The sequence below is a fragment of the Cololabis saira genome, chromosome 14 (genome assembly GCF_033807715.1).
Source record: "Cololabis saira isolate AMF1-May2022 chromosome 14, fColSai1.1, whole genome shotgun sequence".
NCBI classification, from domain to species: Eukaryota; Metazoa; Chordata; class Actinopteri; order Beloniformes; family Belonidae; genus Cololabis; species Cololabis saira.
In genome coordinates, this window is record NC_084600.1 from 9234569 (window position 1) to 9255621 (window position 21053).

The 21053-nt window shown below is 44.3% G+C and overlaps 1 protein-coding gene across 21 annotated transcripts in view; it reads left to right on the forward strand.

The window, feature by feature from the left end:
* Nucleotides 1-16610, forward strand: part of LOC133459551 (neurobeachin-like) — a 174410-nt gene extending 157800 nt beyond the window's left edge. For 17 of the 21 annotated variants that reach the window (XM_061739594.1, XM_061739598.1, XM_061739596.1 and 14 more), the window contains 11 exons: nt 3842-3994; nt 4130-4294; nt 5885-5974; nt 7699-7891; nt 9486-9557; nt 9652-9807; nt 10896-11066; nt 11904-12005; nt 12286-12482; nt 13507-13658; nt 14959-16610. In XM_061739594.1, coding sequence (XP_061595578.1) covers nt 3842-3994; nt 4130-4294; nt 5885-5974; nt 7699-7891; nt 9486-9557; nt 9652-9807; nt 10896-11066; nt 11904-12005; nt 12286-12482; nt 13507-13658; nt 14959-15049 — 1542 coding nt within the window. In that variant the 3' untranslated portion in view covers nt 15050-16610. The remainder of the gene's footprint in view (nt 1-3841; nt 3995-4129; nt 4295-5884; nt 5975-7698; nt 7892-9485; nt 9558-9651; nt 9808-10895; nt 11067-11903; nt 12006-12285; nt 12483-13506; nt 13659-14958) is intronic. The other 4 variants (XM_061739597.1, XM_061739608.1, XM_061739609.1 and 1 more) reach the window with 1 other exon arrangement.
* Nucleotides 16611-21053: the final 4443 nt, after the last annotated feature.

A 21053-nucleotide genomic window follows, 5' to 3' on the forward strand; every position in this document is an offset into this window, starting at 1 on the left:
ATTAATCATTCGGGATATCTGGATCAAACCAGCGACGCACGGAGAACATGATGATGCAATTAGCGCCATTTCCGCTTCTTCTTCCTGTATCCAAATTCGAAACAAATGCTGCTTCACGCAACTTTTCACTCACCTTCTTGTTCTTCTTCATTTATGAAGTGATTAGTCTCCTCCTGGTCTTGCGTTTCTCCGTGTTTATAAGAACTTCCTGGACTCAAAAGACCAGGATTCCTTGTGAACAGATCATGCGCAGAAAACAAATTCCTGTTCCGTTTGATGGGGATATTCCATTTGGCGTTTACTCACTCACTCACTCACTCATCTTCTCCCGCTTTATCCGTTACCGGGTCGCGGGGGCAGCAGCCTCAGCAGGGATGCCCAGACTTCCCTCACCCCAGACACTTCCTCCAGCTCCTCCGAAGGGAGTCCGAGGCGTTCCCAGGCCAGCCGAGAGACATAGTCTCTCCAGCGTGTCCTGGGTCTTCCCCGGGGTCTCCTCCCGGTGGGACATGCCTGGAACACCTCCCTAGGGAGGCGTCCAGGAGGCATCCGGTACAGATGCCCAAGCCACCTCAGCTGACTCCTCTCAATGTGAAGGAGCAGCGGCTCGACTCCGAGCTCCTCCCGGGTGACCGAACTCCTCACCCTATCTCTAAGGGAGCATCCAGCCACCCTGCGGAGGAAACTCATCTCGGCCGCTTGTATCCGCGATCTTGTCCTTTCGGTCACTACCCAAAGTTCATGACCATAGGTGAGGGTAGGGGCGTAGATTGACCGGTAAATCGAGAGCTTCGCCTTTCGACTCAGCTCCCTCTTTACCACGACGGTCCAGTACATCGACCGCATTACTGCGGACGCTGCACCGATCCGCCTGTCAATCTCACGCTCCATTGTTCCCTCACTCGTGAACAAGATCCCGAGATACTTGAACTCCTCCACCTGAGGCAGGACTTCTCCACCCACCCGGAGAAGGCATGCCACCCTTTTCCGGTCGAGAACCATGGCCTCGGTCTTGGAGGTGCTGATTCTCATCCCTGCCGCGTCGCACTCGGCCGCAAACCGCCCCAGCACATGCTGGAGGTCCCGGTCTGATGAAGCCAACAGGACAACATCATCTGCAAAAAGCAGAGATGAAATCCTGAGGTTCCCAAACCGGATCCCCTCCGGCCCCTGGCTGCGCCTAGAAATCCTGTCCATAAAAATTATGAACAGGACCGGTGACAAAGGGCAGCCCTGCCGGAGTCCAACATGCACCGGGAACAAGTCTGACTTACTGCCGGCAATGCAAACCGGACTCCTGCTTCGATCATACAGAGACCGGACAGCCCTTAGTAGAGGGCCCCGGACTCCATACTCACTCAGCACCCCCCACAGAATGGCACGAGGGACACGGTCAAATGCCTTCTCCAGATCCACAAAACACATGTAGACTGGTTGGGCAAATTCCCATGAACCCTCGAGCACCCTGCGGAGGGTATAGAGCTGGGCCTGTGTTCCACGACCGGGACGAAAACCGCATTGTTCCTCCTGAATCCGAGGTTCGACTATCGGCCGTAATCTCCTCTCCAGTACCCTGGCGTAGACTTTCCCCGGGAGGCTGAGAAGTGTGATCCCCCTGTAGTTGGAACACACTCTCCGGTCCCCCTTTTTAAACAGAGGGACCACCACCCCGGTTTGCCACCCCAGCGGTACTGTCCCCTTCCTCCATGCAATGTCGCAGAGGCGTGTCAGCCAAGACAGCCCTACGACATCCAGAGACTTGAGGTACTCAGGGCGAATCTCATCCACCCCCGGTGCCACTGAGGAGCTTACGAACTACCTCAGTGACCTCGGCTTGGGTGATGGATGAGCACGCCTCAGAGCCCCAACCCTCTGCTTCCTCAGTGGAAGGCATGTCAGTCGGGTTAAGGAGATCCTCAAAGTATTCCTTCCACCGTCCGACAATGTCCCCAGTCGAGGTCAACAGCTCCCCACCAGCGCCATAAATGGTGCCGGCAGAGTACTGCTTCCCCCTTCTGAGGCGCCGAACGGTCCTCCAGAATTTCCTCGAGGCCGACCGAAAGTCTTCCTCCATGGCCTCCCCGAACTCCTCCCAGACCCGAGTTTTTGCCTCCAAGACTGCCCGAGCCGCGGCCCGCTTGGCCTGCCGGTACCTATCTACTGCGTCAGGAGTCCCACCGGCCAACATAGCCCGGTAGGACTCCTTCTTCAGTCTGACGGCATCCTGTACTTCCGGTGTCCACCACCGGGTTCTAGGATTGCCGCCACGACAGGCACCGGAGACCTTGCGTCCACAGCTTCGAGCCGCCGCGTTGACAATGGAGGCAGAGAACATGGTCCACTCGGACTCAATGTCCCCCGCCTCCCCCGGGATCTGAGAGAAGCTCTCCCGGAGGTGGGAGTTGAAGATGTCCCTGACAGAGGGCTCAGCCAGACGTTCCCAACAGACCCTCACAATCCGTTTGGGTCTGCCCGTTCTGTCCAACCTCCTCCTCCGCCAGCGCATCCAACTCACCACCAGGTGGTGATCAGTTGACAGCTCAGCCCCTCTCTTCACCCGAGTGTCCAAGACATGCGGCCGAAGGTCAGATGAAACGACAACAAAGTCGATCATTGACCTCCGGCCTAGGCTGTCCTGGTGCCACGTGCACTGATGGACACCCTTATGCCTGAACATGGTGTTCGTGATGGACAAACTGTGACTCGCACAGAAGTCCAACAACAAAACACCACTCGGGTTCAGATCGGGGAGGCCGTTCCTCCCAATCACGCCTCTCCAGGTATCACTGTCATTGCCCACGTGAGCGTTGAAGTCCCCCAGTAGAACAATGGAGTCCCCAGTTGGAGCACTATCAAGTACTCCTCCCAGGGACTCCAAGAAGGCCGGGTACTCCCCACTGCTGTTCGGCCCGTAGGCACAAACAACAGTGAGAGACCTATCCCCGACCCGAAGGCGCAGGGAAGCGACCCTCTCGTTCACCGGGGTGAACTCCAACACATGGCGGCTGAGCTGGGGGGCTATAACCAAGCCCACACCAGCCCGCCGCCTCTCACCCTGGGCAACTCCAGAGTAGTGGAGGGTCCAGCCCCCTTCAAGGAGCTGGGTTCCAGAGCCCAAGCTATGTGTGGAGGTGAGCCCGACTGTCTGTAGCCGGTATCTCTCAACCTCACGCACAAGCTCCAGCTCCTTCCCCCCCAGCGAGGTGACATTCCATGTCCCTACTGAGAGGGTTTTGGTCCAGGGATTGGGTTGTCGAGGCACCCCGCCAGTGGGCCTACTGGAAGGCGGTCCCGCGTCGCCGGTTCGGGCTGAGCCCGGCCGGGTCCCACGGGCAAAGACCCGGCCACCAGGCGCTCGCCTACGAGCCCCGACCCCAGGCCTGGCTCCAGGGCGGGGCCCCGGTGACGCCGATCCGGGCGACGTAACGGTCCTTGATTTATTTGTCATCATGGTAGGCTTGTGAACCGCTCTTAGTCTGGCCCGTCACCCAGGACCTGTTTGCCATGGGAGTCCCTACCAGGGGCGAAAGTGCCCCCGACAACATAGCTCCTAGGATCACTCGGGCACACAAACCCCTCCACCACAGTAAGGTGGCGGTTCAAGGAGGGGCGTAATTTGGCGTTTACATGACTGAATATTCGGGTTTTAAAAGGAGTAACCCAGGGCTCATATTCAGGTTTTTAAAAACCGGAATATGAGCAAATTCGGGTTATTCAAAGGGGTTATTGGTGTTTACATGGCCGTGCAAATTCGGGGTTATTGCCAATATTCGGGTTTTAAAAGGGTTATTGATGCATGGAAACGCAGTCACTGACTTCATGTTTCTTTCACGTCAAACAGGAGCTGATCCCGGAGTTCTACTACCTGCCAGAGATGTTTGTCAACAGTAACGAGTACGAGCTCGGTGTTCGTGATGATGCCGTTCCTGTCTGTGATGTGGAGCTTCCTGTCTGGGCCAAGAAGCCCGAAGACTTTGTCCGCATTAACCGCATGGTAAGAGGAGCAGTTACTGTGCAGACGTTTGTTTGTCCGGCCTTCTCATCTTCCATCCAACAACTGAGCATGGTTTTTCCTTTTGACCCTATTTTTCTTCTCCCTTCTGTGATCTGGTGTCCCGCTGCATCCCAGGCGTTGGAGAGTGAGTTTGTGTCCTGCCAGCTGCACCAGTGGATCGATCTTATATTCGGGTACAAGCAGAGAGGGCCGGAAGCGGTCCGGGGCCTGAATGTCTTCAACTTCCTGTCGTATGAGGGAGCAGCCAACTTGGACAATGTGGATGTCATGCAGCGTGAGGTACGTTTCCGTGGCAACACATCATCTATCCTAAATGGTGCAAATGTTTTATCATTACTGTTGCGGCTTCTCTATCCAAACTTTTGTGAGCCGCTACTGAGCGGGTCAACACAGTCAGAAACAAAAGACAGACGCAGATCCAGCGTCACTTCCACGTTGATGCAATTTAATAATAATTCAGCAGATTATATTTTTGCAAAAAGTATCCATCAAAAAACAAAAAAAAGCATCTTAATATAATTCTGCGATCTGCTCTTTGCGGTCAAAAAACTGTCCCGCTTCCCACTCTCACACTCTTCCCTTCATCTGCAGGTGTCAATAATCACTCATTAAATCACTGCCGACGCTCTGACACAAGAAAGGAGGGGCGAAGACAAGGCAACAAAAACAAAAAATGATTCCTTCTGAACTTATCTGTCCATAATATATACAACACAAACAACACCATGCCCTCACAAACCAATTCATATACACCTTCTTTCAAATAAAGGATTAAGTAAATAAACTATAATTAGACTAACCAAGATTAATTTTGGCCTCAACAATTACAGTGAAAAAAAATCCACCAAGTTTCTAGTGCAACAGCAGCTGGTGGACAGTTTTATGACTGCAGCACCTCGTTTCCACAGGCTGTACTTGTCCCAGTCATCTGGGATTCTGATCAGAATCTGATTTATCTTCACATAACTCCATCTTACCTTTTTTTTTTGGTTTGGAATTTGACACAAAAGCATTGAAAATTGTTTTGCTTTCATGCAGATTTGGGGGAGACGGTTGTTACCCGTCACTTGTGATTCAGTACCTATCAATACATGTCGTATTGGGCTTTAATACTTCAGTATTTCTTTTTTCAGATTAGTGCTCCTATTCCTCAAAATAGAACATTGGAAAACAGGTGAAATGAGCTTTTTTTCCTGCAGTTGCAGTGAAGTTGATCCTAACTTACGTGCATTTCCTGATATTGAACAGTAGGGGGAGTCATTCCCATATAATTTGGTAGGACACACAGGAAAGCTGCTGATGTGACAGAAACAGCCAAAATACAGTCCCAACACTTAGAAAGTGGGAGCATTTTGTTGTGCATGTTTGTAAAGCATGTGATTTTCACAAGGTACAAAGAGGAAGGGGTTTAAGGGACTGTATATACGTATATTTATATAAATATTTATATGGGCATGTGTGTACAAATATATAGAAATATTCAACTGTATGTATGTGTGTGTGTGTGTGTGTGTGTGTGTGTGTGTGTGTGTGTGTGTGTGTGTGTGTGTGTGTGTGTGTGTGTGTGTGTGTGTGTGTGTGTGTGTGTGTGTGTGTGTGTGTGTGTGTGTGTGTGTGTGTGTGTGTGTGTGTAGGTATGTGTGTGAGTAAAGTGTGTGAGTATAATTATAGTATAGTTAGTTATCATAAATACTTGTTAATAAATGATCATTGATGAGTGAATGGGGGTAGGATTAAATAAGTTTCCACTTCTTCCTACTGCTTTTTGCACATGTAAATTAAGATATTAAGTGTTAAAGGATGAAATGCTTTGTATTTTTGTTTAGTTTAGTTTTGTTCTTATGTTCTGTGTTGTGTTTGTGTGTGCAGGTGATTGAGACCCAGATCCAGCTCTGTGGTCAGGTCCCGTCTCAGCTGCTCATAGAGCCGCACCCGCCGCGCTCGTCCGCCATGCACCTGGTGAGAATAACCGCCTTAGTCGCAGGCAAACTCACTATTAGCTTTCCAAAAGCCTGCAGAGGAGACAGCCAACTCCAGCCGACGCCGGACATATAAACATGTGTTTTAAAAAACAGCTTTTAATTTATTTTTTTATTTTTTTTAAATACAGCGTTTTCATTAATGATCATATCATTAAATAATGTTCTCTTATGATTTTTTTTTTATAGATATTTTTATTGATTTTGGTTTTAAAGTAAACAAACATGACATAAGGAAACATAAGAACACCATATTCTACACACTGAGCAGGAATTCACACACGATGATGAAACAAAATGAGTAAATATATATATAGAGAGAAGAAGAAGAAAAAACAGGTAGGGAGGGAAGGAGGGGAAAGAAGACTGTTAACAATTGAATAGGTACATGACCAAATATCCAGGCAGTGAGGTGTTAGAATATTCCACTTGGTTAAAACTCAAGTATAGGCTTCTCTAGGAATATAAGACCAGATAAGTCCATAGAGGCCTCTCTGCTCCCATGTAGTCTAAGAATGGGTCCCAAATTGGCGTGTGTTGAAAAAAATCGATTTTCCGATTCTAAATCGATTCTCATATTAATTATTAAAAAGCGGTTTGTATGTCTGAAGATCGATTTTTTTTTTTATTTATTTTTTTTTATGATTACATTACAACTTTTGGTATTTTTTGGTTTATGCCCAAAAAAGGAATGTTTTGTTGGACACGAGAATAACTTGTGCCATGTTTTTGCCTTTAAATATGTTTAAAGGTATGAAAACATTAAAGTTTTCAGTTATAGTTGCATAAATTGTCAATACTTCATTACTTTATATATTCTTGGGGTTACTTATGCATAAAATTCTAAAAACCGAAATATTGAAAATGGAAAAAATTAAAATGTAATTTGGGAAAAAATCAAACTGATTTCATCCGTCTCTGTTTCCTCCCTGGATCTGTTTGGTAATTCTACACGATGTTTCTGAAAGCAGTTCTATCAGCATTCTGGGAGCTGATTGGTCCTTACAGCATCATTAGCTGCAATACTTGCTGTTGAATCTCAATATAATACTAGTATTAATATGTTGCAGAACTACAGTCATATAATTCATGCAACAGCTCAAAAAACAGTTTTAATAACACTAACCCAAATCAATATCGGAATCGAATCGAATCAAATCTTGATAATCGATTCTGAATCTTAAGAATCGGAATCGAATTGATTCTTGACATTTGAATCGATGCCCAGCCCTAGTCCCAAATGTTATAAAACATTGAGGGTTTGTCCTTCAGCCAGTAGGTCGTGGCTTCCAGAGGGAGGTTTTCCATTGTACTTTGTTGCCGTTGTGAAAGCTGAGGAGGTTTGTCAGAAATCCACTACATCTGAGTGTTTGATGGTGATGGTGAAGGCCTTGGCCTCCGTGTCGTCCCTGCACCCCCGGCAGCACGAGGCCTCCGTGTCTCCATGTCAACCCAACCCGTCAGTCCTGCCCCCCGAGCAACCAGGGCTCCACTTCCTGTCCCGGTCCTCCAGCCGCCCTCAGTGTGTGCACCTGCTCTGACCCTGTTCTCCCACTAATATACCTCTCCCTTCCTCCCCCCCCCCCCCCCGTGTCATCCGTTCTGTCTCCATCCTCCCCCTCCTCCCCCACCCCACCTCCCCCCTTGGCTTTGCCCTTCTCTCCTCCTCTCTGTCCTCCTCTCTTTCTCTGTCTGTCTCACCAGTGTTTCCTTCCCCAGAGTCCTCTGATGTTTAAGGATCAGATGCAGCAGGACGTCATCATGGTGCTCAAGTTCCCCTCCAACTCCCCCGTCACGCACGTCGCTGCCAACACGCTCCCCCACCTCAGCATCCCGGCCGCCGTCACCGTCACGTGCAGCCGGCTGTTCGCCGTCAACCGCTGGCACAACACAGTCGGTGAGTGTCCCGCCCGCCGGACCTTTTTATTAGAGAAGTTTGCTCATCTGAAGGAGATATTGACAAGGAGGAGGCCGTGCAGTTATTAAAGTCATAACTTCCAGCCTCCCAGAGTATCAGGTGATCTCAGGCCTTTCTGGGCTTTGTTCAGTAAAGTCTCAATGAAAATGATTAATGATCTCATTTCAACAGTAGGCTCTGCGTTTTACATCAAGGTAACATGATCAGGGGCGGCGTGTCTATACAGAAATCCCTGGTTCTTCGCGGGGGTAACATTCCAAAAACAACCCGTGAGAGGTGAAATCTGCAAAGTAGCAACCTTTCTTTTTCTTTTTTTTTTCTTTTTTTTTACAATTATTATACAAGGCTTCACATTGCGAAGATCAGCACCGCCCCACCACGACCCCAGTAACTGAATTTGAATGGGAGAAAATGAAAAATGATTATGAAAAAGTACAGTAGGACAAATTGTGACTTTGGGGTAACCCTTTCTTTTACAGTACAGTAATAACCAGGTAATACCATGGTAATTACACTGTAATTACCTAGTAGTACCTTGTATTTACAAGGTAATTACATGGTAACTACCGGGTAATTTACCCAGTAAGTACTAGGTCATTATTACGTCTTTTCTTGTACCATGTAATTATGTGTATTTACCATGTAATAACATGGTAAATAATTCTATTTTCTAAGTATTTACCCAATCAGTACAGAAATCTTTACCTGGCTTTTACTCAGTAATTAAAGTGAAACTGGACTGTAAAAGAAAGCGTGTGTTGTTAGGTTATATAGGTTATAATTTCCTGGTAGTTTGCAGAAAAATACTTAGTAATTACCTGGTACTTACTTAGAAATAATTCATGTAATTTCAGAGTAATTACATGGTAAATTGACTGGTAGTTACCAATATTAACCTAGTAAATACCTGTAATTTCTCTTATAGTTCCCATCTAATGTCTTTGTAATTACCTAGTAATGTTTAGTTTAAACAACCAGGTATTTACCATGTTATTACATGGTAAATACACATAATTACATGGTACAAGAAAATATGTAATAATGACCTAGTACTTACTGGGTAAATTACCCGGTAGTTACCATGTAATTACCTTGTAAATACAAGGTACTACTAGGTAATTACAGTGTAATTACCATTGTATTACCTGGTTGTTCTCTTTTTTCTTCTGGGCAAAAAGATTCTTATAAACCGACATGCCACCATGGATTATATTGAGAACTGTAATGAATGATTCATCAAAGGGATCCGTTCTTGAGCTGCTGCTGAAGCTCATTGGTCGTTCTCAGCTTGTTGCTAAGAGACCAACGTTATTGACACAGGAAGTGAAGAAGCGGGGAGACTATTTAGCCAATCAGAATGCAGAACACGATGCACAATGCAAATCTGTGAAGCTGAGACGTGAAAGGTGAACCGCATTAAAGCGAGGGGTTACTGTATTGCTATCGATCGCAGTTAAGCTTCAATAATTCTCCAAAGATCATCCGACCTGTGACCCGGGACTTACTCCTGACCGCTTTCTGACGTGTCCCACGTATATATGACTGTGACATGTGGGGTCTGTGCTCCCCTCAGGCCTCCGTGGCGCCCCAGGATACTCCCTGGAGCAGGCTCACCATCTGCCCATCGAGATGGACCCCCTCATCGGTGGGTGAACAAACATCTGTGTGGCTCACGCTGCTCTGTACTCTGGTCTGTACTCGCTCTGTATCCAGCACTGACATGTCTGTCTCCCGCCCAGCCAACAACTCAGGCATGAACAAGCGTCAGATCACAGACCTGGTGGACCAGAGCATCCAGATCAACACGCACTGCTTCGTGGTGACGGCCGACAACCGCTACATCCTGGTCTGCGGCTTCTGGGACAAGAGCTTCCGCGTTTACTCCACTGAAACTGGTGGGTTGGAGCTGGATTCCACGTGAACGTTGTTTTTGTGAACATCCTCTTAGCTCAAGGGGTCGGCAACCCGTGGCTCCAGAGCTGCATGCGGCTCCTTAGCGCCGCCCTAGTGGCTCCTGGAGCTTTTTCAAAAATGTTTGACCTTTTTTTTCTTCTTTTTTTTCTCTTTGTTCTCTTTTTTTCTGTTTTTCTTCTTTTTTCTTTTTTTTCTTCTTTTTTTCTAATTTTTTCTTCCTTTTTCCTTTCCTTTTTAATCTTGACAATTTGACTTTTTTCTCGACATTTCAACTTTTTCCTCTAAATTTTGACTTTTTTCTCAACATTTCGCCTTTTTCTTGAGATTGTACTTCAACATTAATCTCAACATTTCAACTTTTTTCTCGACATTTTGACTTTTTTCTCGACATTTCGACTTTTTTCTTGACATTTCGACTTTTTTCTCGCCATTTCGACTTTTTTCTTGACATTTCGACTTTTTTCTCAACATTTCGACTTTTTTCTCGAGATTGTACTTCAACATTAATGTCAACATTTCGACTTTTTTCTCAACATTTCGACTTTTTTCTCAACATTTCGACTTTTTTCTCGACATTTCGACTTTTTTCTCGAGATTGTACTTCAACATTAATCTCGACATTTCGACTTTTTTCTCAACATTTCGACTTTTTTCTCGAGATTGTACTTCAACATTAATGTCAACATTTCGACTTTTTTCTCAACATTTCGACTTTTTTCTCAACATTTCGACTTTTTTCTCAACATTTCAACTTTTTCCTCTAAATTTTGACTTTTTTCTCGACATTTCGACTTTTTTCTCGAGATTGTACTTCAACATTAATCTCGACATTTCGACTTTTTTCTCAACATTTCAACTTTTTTCTCAAGATTTCTCCTTTCGCCATTTGCCTTCATTCTAAGGCTTATACAAGACTTCATTTTTTGCGGCTCCAGACATATTTGTTTTTTGTGTTTTTGGTTCAATATGGCTCTTTCAACATGTTGGGTTGCCGACCCCTGTCTTAGCTGTTGGCGGTTGTTGTTTTCTTTGCTGATATCCACTGGTGTCCGGCCCTCCCTCTCCACAGGGAAGTTGACCCAGATCGTGTTCGGCCACTGGGACGTGGTGACGTGTCTCGCTCGGTCAGAGTCCTACATCGGGGGAGACTGCTACATTGTGTCAGGCTCCAGAGACGCCACTCTTCTTCTGTGGTACTGGAGCGGGCGACATCACATTATAGGGGACAACCCCAACAACAGTGAGTGGCATTGCTGCGGACGTGGCTAATAGAGGGTTTGCATTGACGTCACTTCCCCCCAACCACGTCCCCTTACTCTCACTGAGTGGCAAAACATCAACAAAAACAGCTGCAACTAGTGGAGAAGACGGGATAACAGCCGATTATCGTCTTAAATTAAAGGCAGCTGGACTTGACAGTGACCCGTACAGTTACCCCAAGAACCAGTGGTCCATGGACATTAATATTTGGTACAGTTACCAAGAACCAGTGGTCCATGGACATTAATATTTGACCACGAATCCAGTTTCCTGATATTTATATGTACTTAATTTTACGCCGGGGAAATACACGAAGCAAAGCTTGAAGGCTTACAAAAGTCTTGACGCTTGGTCCGACTTCAAGGCAGGATTTGTTGTAGAAATTAAAGTGATGAGGACACCGAACTTTATGATTTGACCGTTTAACGTTAGCTACCCAAAAATCCAACATTACCTGATACAAAATGGGAACCACAAATCCACGTTTTGGTGTCTGGAATCCAGTTGTTTCTGTGAATTGCAGCGATCCACTTGTCTCTCTTAAGCTTATTTTTCAGCAGTCTGTAAAACGATAACTCTGATTTCTTGCTAAATCTATGAGTACCGATCGATCGCACAACAGCTCTTTCCCATTTTAGATGTTTTCAAGTTGCTCAAACTGAAAGTTTACACTGCCACTCAGTGGGCGTAACCCGCTTTGAAGTCGCATCTGTGACGTCATGCAGATTCCCTCTATTGTAGAGAAACAACCTAACAGAAATCTGTTCAGAGGGATGTAGTGATTTATAACGGAGCTGCACGTGTGTGTGTGTTCCAGGTGACTACCCCGCCCCCAGGGCGGTGCTGACGGGCCACGACCACGAGGTGGTGTGTGTGTCTGTCTGTGCTGAGCTGGGCCTGGTCATCAGTGGAGCCAAAGGTCGGTCCAGCAGAGCAGCTTATTCTCACATCAACTTTGATCTCAACATACATGCATACATACATACATATACAGTATATACATGCATATACCGTATACACACATACATACATTTTTACTCCTTTTCTTTTATTCTATTTATTTTTTGCTCTGTCGATGATTGTATGTTGTATTTCTGTATGTTTTATTCTGTAAAGCACTTTGGCGCACCTGTAAAGGGCTATATATATAAAGTACATTAACATGACAAACGTCTGATGTCCCCCCCCCCCCCTGTCAGAGGGCCCGTGCCTGGTCCACACCATCACCGGGGACCTGCTCCGGGCCCTGGAGGGCCCCGAGCTGTGCCAGCGGCCGCGGCTCATCTCCGTATCCAGCGAGGGCCACTGCATCATCTACTACGAAAGGGGCCGCTTCTGCAACTTCAGCATCAACGGGAAGCTGCTGGCGCAGATGGAGGTTAACGACTCCTCACGGGTAAGAGCGACCGCTGCAGCTCAACTCACAACTAGAGCTGTCAAACCATTCAACGAGTCCAACGAGTCAAACGACGAAAGGAGGGCGTTTTTGCCCCCCTAAACGTGCCCCAAAAGTCACCAAATTTTGCACGCATATTTAATGGTTTGCATTAATGGGCGTGGCCTAATGTCTCAACAGCGCCCCCTAGAAAACTTGAATGGTTTGACATAAAGAATCGTGGGTGGTGTCATCGGACTCGGTTTTTAGTCCTTGACCTTAATTGGTGCAAATTGCGCGCGCAAGGGCCCGTTCATCGCTGCTTGCAACTTTAATTTGTTTTTTTTTTTTTTTTTTGTGTGAGTGTGCTTTTGAAGGGGGGAGGGCTATTACTGCATCAGTCGTGTGTTTGGCTGCAGGTATTTGAGACTCGACGTACTTCGATAGTAATTCATTTCAAATGGACAGTACATGCAAATAACTTTAGTCTTGTCCAGCGAACCATCTGGAATCTTTTTGAAAGTGAACTTGTCGTTCAAAAGTTCCTTTTCATTCTCCATCTGTCCTCGCTTTTCAAAAAAGTTCACGCAGTAATCCACCATACTTTTCCTCAAGCTACTGGTGCCGTCCACCGCCAGAAATCATATAATGCGCGTTTTTTTTTTTTAATCCGTTGAGTTAACGCATTATTAAGGCGTTAACTTTGACAGCCCTAGTCAGAACCTTTTCCACTGGAGACATGAGGCCATGCCGAGCGTTTCCTTTTAAATTGCAGCTATATTCTTAGCTGTTTAATTTGGTGCTATACTTGTCTTGCACATTGCACTTTTAAATGGATTTGTATTCTTTTTTCTTTTATCTCCCTTTTTTGGGGGGTCATTTTCTGGTTATTTTATTGTTGTATTGATCCACTGCTGTCCCTAGGTGGAGATATTGTTAATGTGTATCGTTGATTGTCTTATGTTGTATTGTTGTGGCCATGGTGGCAATGAAGTTTCCCCTTTGGGGATTATTAAAGTTGAATCAAATCCAATTCCCTCCACAGGCCATCCTGCTGAGCAGCGACGGGCAGAATCTGGTGACCGGGGGGGATAACGGCGTGGTGGAGGTGTGGCAGGCCTGCGACTTCAAGCAGCTGTACATCTACCCGGGCTGCGACGCCGGCATCCGGGCCATGGACCTCTCCCACGACCAGAGGTACCACACACAGGCCAGCTTCATTATGCCTGGAGCTTTGTTTATTCTTTGTTTGTGTTGTATTTATTATTTTTTTGTTATTATTTTGTCTTTTCTTTCTTTTCTTATTTTATTTTATTTTAATGTAATTTTTTTTAAATATTTTCTATTGCATTTATCAGGGGTCTTCAACATTTTTCAGCCTAGGGATCCTTGGATGAGAGAAAAACAGAGCAGGGACCCCCGCTTGGAATTCTTATTTTTTCCATTTTTTTTAATGTGTCATGTTTTAAAGGAGCTTGAGGCCGGATTGTGGCAAGATTTATGAAAAAAATCCGTATACATTTTAAGTTTTCTAGTAATAATGTCAGATGAAGCGTTCCAAACCCAAAAGAATGAGCCCTCTAGTGTATCTCTCCTTTGCCTTGAACAGGCTGTGTGCTGCAAAATGTGCTGCAATTCGGTCCCGAATTTCCCGCGCTGTCCTGCGGATGTGACGTCACATGACGCTGCATGCGCGTTCTCCCCGTTCTCCCGTGCCGGCTTCACTGTTGGCTGCAGTACCCCCGACGGCCGTCGTGGTGAAGGGTGGCGCTAGAGAGTCTCATTTCTTAAAAGGAGCCTCAAGCTCCTTTAAGCCTGGCTTATAATAACTTTTGAATGTGTTTTATTCTGCTTATATCACCTTATTAACCAATTCCTGACTGTGTTATTAACCTACATGTGTTTACGGTTGATGAAACTTTGGCCTCGTCAGACGTGGAAGGAGTAACGTTAGGCCGAGCTGTAACGTTACAATCTCCAGCTTTAGGCTTCGTTATTGTCACAAATGTATCCATCAGGTCTAACTAGCGTTAAATGTGAAATAGCCAAGTCAGTTTCGCAACAAATTTTCTTTTCTTAAACAGCTAGCTAGCTCATTTTTTCGCTCTAAATGTATATATATATATATATATATATATATATATATATATATATATATATATATATATATATATATATATATATATATATAAATATAATTATTTTGGTCACGGACCCCCGGTTGAAGACCCCTGGCATATATGATATGATATAGTGAGGAAGGGCCAGGACTAAATAAGCGTTCTGCTTCCTCCTGTTTCCTCTCCAACACATTATTTTGCTGTTGTCCTTTATTTCTGGATGAGACTGTTAAATTGTTTTGCTTTTTTTTAAATTTTGACGCTTTTAATGTGATGGTGATTTGTTGTTGTTCGAGACAAAGCCAACACTAAACCCCCCCCCCCCCCCCCCCCGGTTTGGCTGAGCAGGCGTGATTCTCTCTCGTTTCTGCCTGCAGGACTTTGATCACCGGCATGGCGTCCGGCAGCATCGTGGCGTTCAACATAGACTTCAACCGCTGGCACTACGAACACCAGAACAGGTACTGAGGCGGACAGCGTGAGGAAGAGCAGGACGCAGAGAGGAGAGGAGAAGACGTGATACATTCTGGCGTGTATCTGCAACACAGGGAAACCACAGGTACCCACACGAGAGAAAAAAAGAAAACAGTAGCGGACGTTTCGGCTCTACTCCCCCGATCTGAGGACATGACAGCGCTGACGGGAACTGCTTCCTCTCTGCATACTTGTATGCAGCCACGCGTGTACTCACAGACACATAATACCCAGCAGATACATACCAAAACCTGCTAGCACACCAGACCGATGCCGTGTGGAGCCAGGAGAACCAGGAGCAGGTGGAGCAGAGGTGCAGCGGGCCTCCCTGCTAGCGTCTCCCCCAGGACGGGGACGCTGCTGTTCCCCGTACCTTTCAGTCTTCACAGACGGCGTTCTCCACTCTTGCTTTTCTTTTATTCTCCTTCAGATTTTGCTCTCTTACTTTTCCGGTGAAATTCAGTTGGTGATTATTTGGACGGATTAAAAATGAGGATTCCTTCTGTGTATCTTAACTGATTAGAAAGGCTCACCCGACGCTCAGAGACTGGTGCTCGCGGCTCGATCTGAAATTCACAGTTGAAAAATTGTCTGGGATTCGATTTGATTTAGTTTCATTTCATTTTTTTTTTTATTGTCTTTTTTTTGCCCACAGCTGGCTTAGATCTGAGGTTTGTGTAAATACGGCTCTGCATCCTTTCAGAGTCACACTTGTTCTTTCACTACTCAAACTGCGCTTATCACCTTTAATTTATTAATGACTTGCTGTATGTAAAATACTGTGTAATAATTATTATGATGTTGATGGGCCTGACAGTACTAACGGTGGCGTGGAGGAGGATGCTGATTGTTTTGCCGGAGGAGCTGGAGCGTAAGCGATCTTGCCTGTGCCACCGAGGATGACGAACACGAGACCGACATGATTTCCTTTGTATATTTGGTGATTGTTTTGTCAAATATGTACATATAGTCTTGGTTCAGGCTTGGCGGGAGACTTACTCGGCTGAATAAGACTGGAAAGTGCAAAGGAAACCTTCACTTACACACATTTGTTGGTTATTTAAAAAAAAACAATTTTAAAAAAGAAGAAGAGAGAATCAAATCAATGTAAAAGTTTGTTTTGTATCTGCACTTTGCACCAATCACATATCATTATTTATTAGCTTGGTTCTTTCTGGTCGGCTGTCATTTGGTTTAGGTCCATCTTCCTTCGGGATTATTTGTGCATTGATGTTTGTATTTAAGACGTTGCTCATGTGTACTTCTAAGTTTTACAACCTCACCGTTGTAAGCAATATCATGATTCTGTAGCTGATTAGAGGTCAGGAGGAGGGACGAGAGGACGACACGTGAGATGTACTGTATGTGTGAAGCCATCTTGATCAAATGCGCACATGCACATACTCTATCGACAGGTTACACTTACGTATCCAAAAAAAGGTTAAATATTTTTGGATCTATGAAACCCTTAAAAACTATTGTATTCATGTTTTATTGCAAAGATGTAAAATATGACATGTGTGAGTTGGGAAAAAAAATCATAAGAAAAATAAAATATGCAAAGAATTTGAGGTCTGAACTTTTCATCCATCACATTTTGTTTATTTATTTATGTTTTTTTGTGCAGCGTGAATAATGAGATGGATTTGATGACATTTCATGTCATTTAAAAAAAAAAAAATCACAAACACTACTGAAAATATTCAGTTTTGTTAGACTAAATTAATTATTTACGTACCCTGCACGTCATCTTTGTCTTTTGGATTTAATGAAAGCTTCTCATGTGGATGAAGATTTTGGAAATTGTTTGGCTTTCAAAGGAAGTTTCTGACTTGGGGATCATAAAAGAATCGGTGACCCAAATTCAAAGTTTAAAGAAGAAAAAGAAAAGTTGTTTCCTTTTCCACACTGTTGAAACAGCTCTTTTATTACATGTATTAAACAAAAACTTAAGTAATGACAAGGCTCAGATGAGAGCGCCATCAACCTGTTAGATCATGATGCAGCGAGAGACTAAACACTCAGGATGTCGGTCACAAACGTCAGATCACTCCGGGGGGCAGTACCACTTGTGACCACAGGGGGCGCAGAGCAGGAGCGGTGTTGCACATCAGCTCCTCCACCTGTTTACAGCTCATCTACTTTAACAATGCAGCAATGTTCAATGCGTTTGTACCTGTCAAATAAACACAAAAATGAATAAAAAAGACAACCCTGCCCCAAGGGTCCGGCACGTCTTTCAACAGCACTTTGTCACAGTAGAGTCGCACTTTCTCACGTACGGAAGAGTATTAGGGCCAGACGGGAGAAAAATTTAAATAATATTTTAGAGGAAGAAGATTTTTTTTTATTGTGCACTTCGAGAAAAAAATCGAAATGTCGAGAAAAAAGTCGAAATGTCGAGATTAATGTTGAGATACAATTTCAAGAAAAAATTCAATATTTCGTGAATAAAGTGGAAATGTTGAGAACAAAGGCCAAATTTCGACTTTATTCACGAAATTTCAACTTTATTCTTGAAATTGTATTTCAACATTAATCTCGACATTTTGACTTTTTTCTCGAACTGCAAAATAAAAAAAAATCTTCTCTCAAATATTTTTTCTCCTGCATGGCCTTAATACTCTTCCGTACTTACGTCTTATGCCAGGAAATGACTAAAGAACTTCCTGTGACGTGTCGCCGCCACATGGTCGCAAGTGGGATTGCTACACAGAGGCTTTAATTATGTGGCTTCATTTTTACCTTTTTTTTGTGAAGAAATCCTTTAATGCTCATACATAACTAAGGCTAATTTAATAAATTAATCTAAACTATATTTACAAAGTTGTGGTTTAATTTTAATTTAGGCATTGTGCTACATTCATCCTCCCTAGTGTAAAATAACAAAAATAAACATCCAATATCTTATTTATATTCCAAATAATGCGAGTTTTGTCCTTACTTTATCACAGACATGGGTCACCTGAAATGTTCACATTAATATGAAAAGCAGGAGGATTTTTCTCAGGAACAATTCTGTCAGCTTGGTGCCATCTTTCCTCTCTGGGCCTTTGTGTTCCTGCTGTAACTTTATTGAATTTTGTTGAAAAAGTTTGAGAAAATTGAATGAAAGTTTCCTTTTTTTTGTTGCTTTGAATGCCTAGCGTACTTTCCCCACAGTGTTAGACGAGCCTTGAGCACAGATGAAGTGAGGGAGGGGGCAGAGATTGCTGCTGCATCCTTCTGGAATCCAGGTGAGGCTGCCGGCTGCAGACAGCTGTCCATAAAGACTGAATCAGCCCCACGCGACACGACGGGCACGAGAGGGCAGCCCTGTCGCTCAGGACACGGATTCCATCGGTAGTTTTTGCCGCTTTGACCTCCTTTGTCAGCTGCAGCAAGCTGTTTCTTCCTTGTGCAGCCTTGTCCAGACTTTTTGGGGCATTGGGAGCCCGTCGGGCATTTTCACAGTAAGTTCATCTCATGGTTTTCATCCCCCACTCTTTCCGAGCAGATGGGACACATGCATGCAGTTCTGTACAAAGTGATGTCCATTCACATCATTTTGAGATTGATTTTTTGCAGAGGACAGAGATTATCACATACGCTGTACAAAGCTTGACTTTGAAGAAAAGTCGTTTCTCATAAAGTAAAAGGAAAGAAGAAGTGAATTGTCTTTTATTATGTTTTTGTTGTTCCGGCTGTTGGGATTTTATGAAATTGTTTAAGAGTTTGAAGGGTTTTTATATAAGATTTTACACTGGTGGTTTTTCTGTATTTGCAGGCTCACCTCCTGTTCAGGTGTTCAGTTATAGTTCAGCTGTTTTCTCTAGTTGCAGGGTCAACTCCTGTTTTATGACTAGGCTGTTTTCTCTAGTTGCAGGGTCAACTCCTGTTTTATGACTAGGCTGTTTTCTCTAGTTGCAGGGTTAATTCCTGTTTTATGACTAGACTGTTTTTCCTAGTTGCAGGGTCAACTCCTGTTTTATGACTAGACTGTTTTCTCTAGTTGCAGGGTCAACTCCTGTTTTATGACTAGACTGTTTTCTTTAGTTGCAGGGTTAATTCCTGTTTTATGACTAGACTGTTTTTCCTAGTTGCAGGGTCAACTCCTGTTTTATGACTAGACTGTTTTCTCTAGTTGCAGGGTCAACTCCTGTTTTATGACTAGACTGTTTTCTCTAGTTGCAGGGTCAACTCCTGTTTTATGACTAGGCTGTTTCATCTAGTTGTAGGTTTAACTCTTGTTTAATGACTAGGCTGTTTTCTCCAGTTGCAGGGTCAACTCCCTTTTTTATGACTAGACTGTTTTCTCTAGTTGCACGGTCAACTCCTGTTTTATGACTAGACTGTTTTCTCTAGTTGCCGGGTCAACTCCTGTTTTATGACTAGGCTGTTTTCTCTAGTTGCAGGGTCAACTCCTGTTTTATGACTGGTCTGTTTTCCCTAGTTGCAGGGTCAACTCCTGTTTTATGACTAGACTGTTTTCTCTAGTTGTTTTCTCCTGTTTTATGACTAGGCTGTTTTCTCTAGTTGCAGGGTCAACTCCTGTTTTATGACTAGACTGTTTTCTCTAGTTGCAGGGTCAACTCCTGTTTTATGACTAGACTGTTTTCTCTAGTTGCAGGGTCAACTCCTGTTTTATGACTAGACTGTTTTCTCTAGTTGCAGGGTTAATTCCTGTTTTATGACTAGACTGTTTTTCCTAGTTGCAGGGTCAACTCCTGTTTTATGACTAGACTGTTTTCTCTAGTTGCAGGGTCAACTCCTGTTTTATGACTAGACTGTTTTCTCTAGTTGCAGGGTCAACTCCTGTTTTATGACTAGGCTGTTTCATCTAGTTGTAGGTTTAACTCTTGTTTAATGACTAGGCTGTTTTCTCCAGTTGCAGGGTCAACTCCCTTTTTTATGACTAGACTGTTTTCTCTAGTTGCACGGTCAACTCCTGTTTTATGACTAGACTGTTTTCTCTAGTTGCCGGGTCAACTCCTGTTTTATGACTAGGCTGTTTTCTCTAGTTGCAGGGTCAACTCCTGTTTTATGACTGGTCTGTTTTCCCTAGTTGCAGGGTCAACTCCTGTTTTATGACTAGACTGTTTTCTCTAGTTGTTTTCTCCTGTTTTATGACTAGGCTGTTTTCTCTAGTTGCAGGGTCAACTCCTGTTTTATGACTAGACTGTTTTCTCTAGTTGCAGGGTCAACTCCTGTTTTATGACTAGACTGTTTTCTCTAGTTGCAGGGTTAATTCCTGTTTTATGACTAGACTGTTTTTCCTAGTTGCAGGGTCAACTCCTGTTTTATGACTAGACTGTTTTCTCTAGTTGCAGGGTCAACTCCTGTTTTATGACTAGACTGTTTTCTCTAGTTGCAGGGTCAACTCCTGTTTTATGACTAGACTGTTTTCTCTAGTTGTAGGTTTAACTCTTGTTTAATGACTAGGCTGTTTTCTCCAGTTGCAGGGTCAACTCCCTTTTTTATGACTAGACTGTTTTCTCTAGTTGCACGGTCAACTCCTGTTTTATGACTAGACTGTTTTCTCTAGTTGCCGGGTCAACTCCTGTTTTATGACTAGACTGTTTTCTCTAGTTGCCGGGTCAACTCCTGTTTTATGACTAGGCTGTTTTCTCTAGTTGCAGGGTCAACTCCTGTTTTATGACTGGTCTGTTTTCCCTAGTTGCAGGGTCAACTCCTGTTTTATGACTAGACTGTTTTCTCTAGTTGTTTTCTCCTGTTTTATGACTAGGCTGTTTTCTCTAGTTGCAGGGTCAACTCCTGTTTTATGACTAGGCAGTTTCCTCTAGTTGCAGGGTCAACTCCTGTTTTATGACTAGGCTGTTTTCTCTAGTTGCAGGGTCAAATCCTGTTTTATGACTAGGCTGTTTTCTCTAGTTGCAGGGTCAACTCCTGTTTTATGACTAGGCTGTTTTCTCTAGTTGCAGGGTCAACTCCTGTTTTATGACTAGGCTGTTTTCTCTAGTTGCAGGGTCAAATCCTGTTTTATGACTAGGCTGTTTTC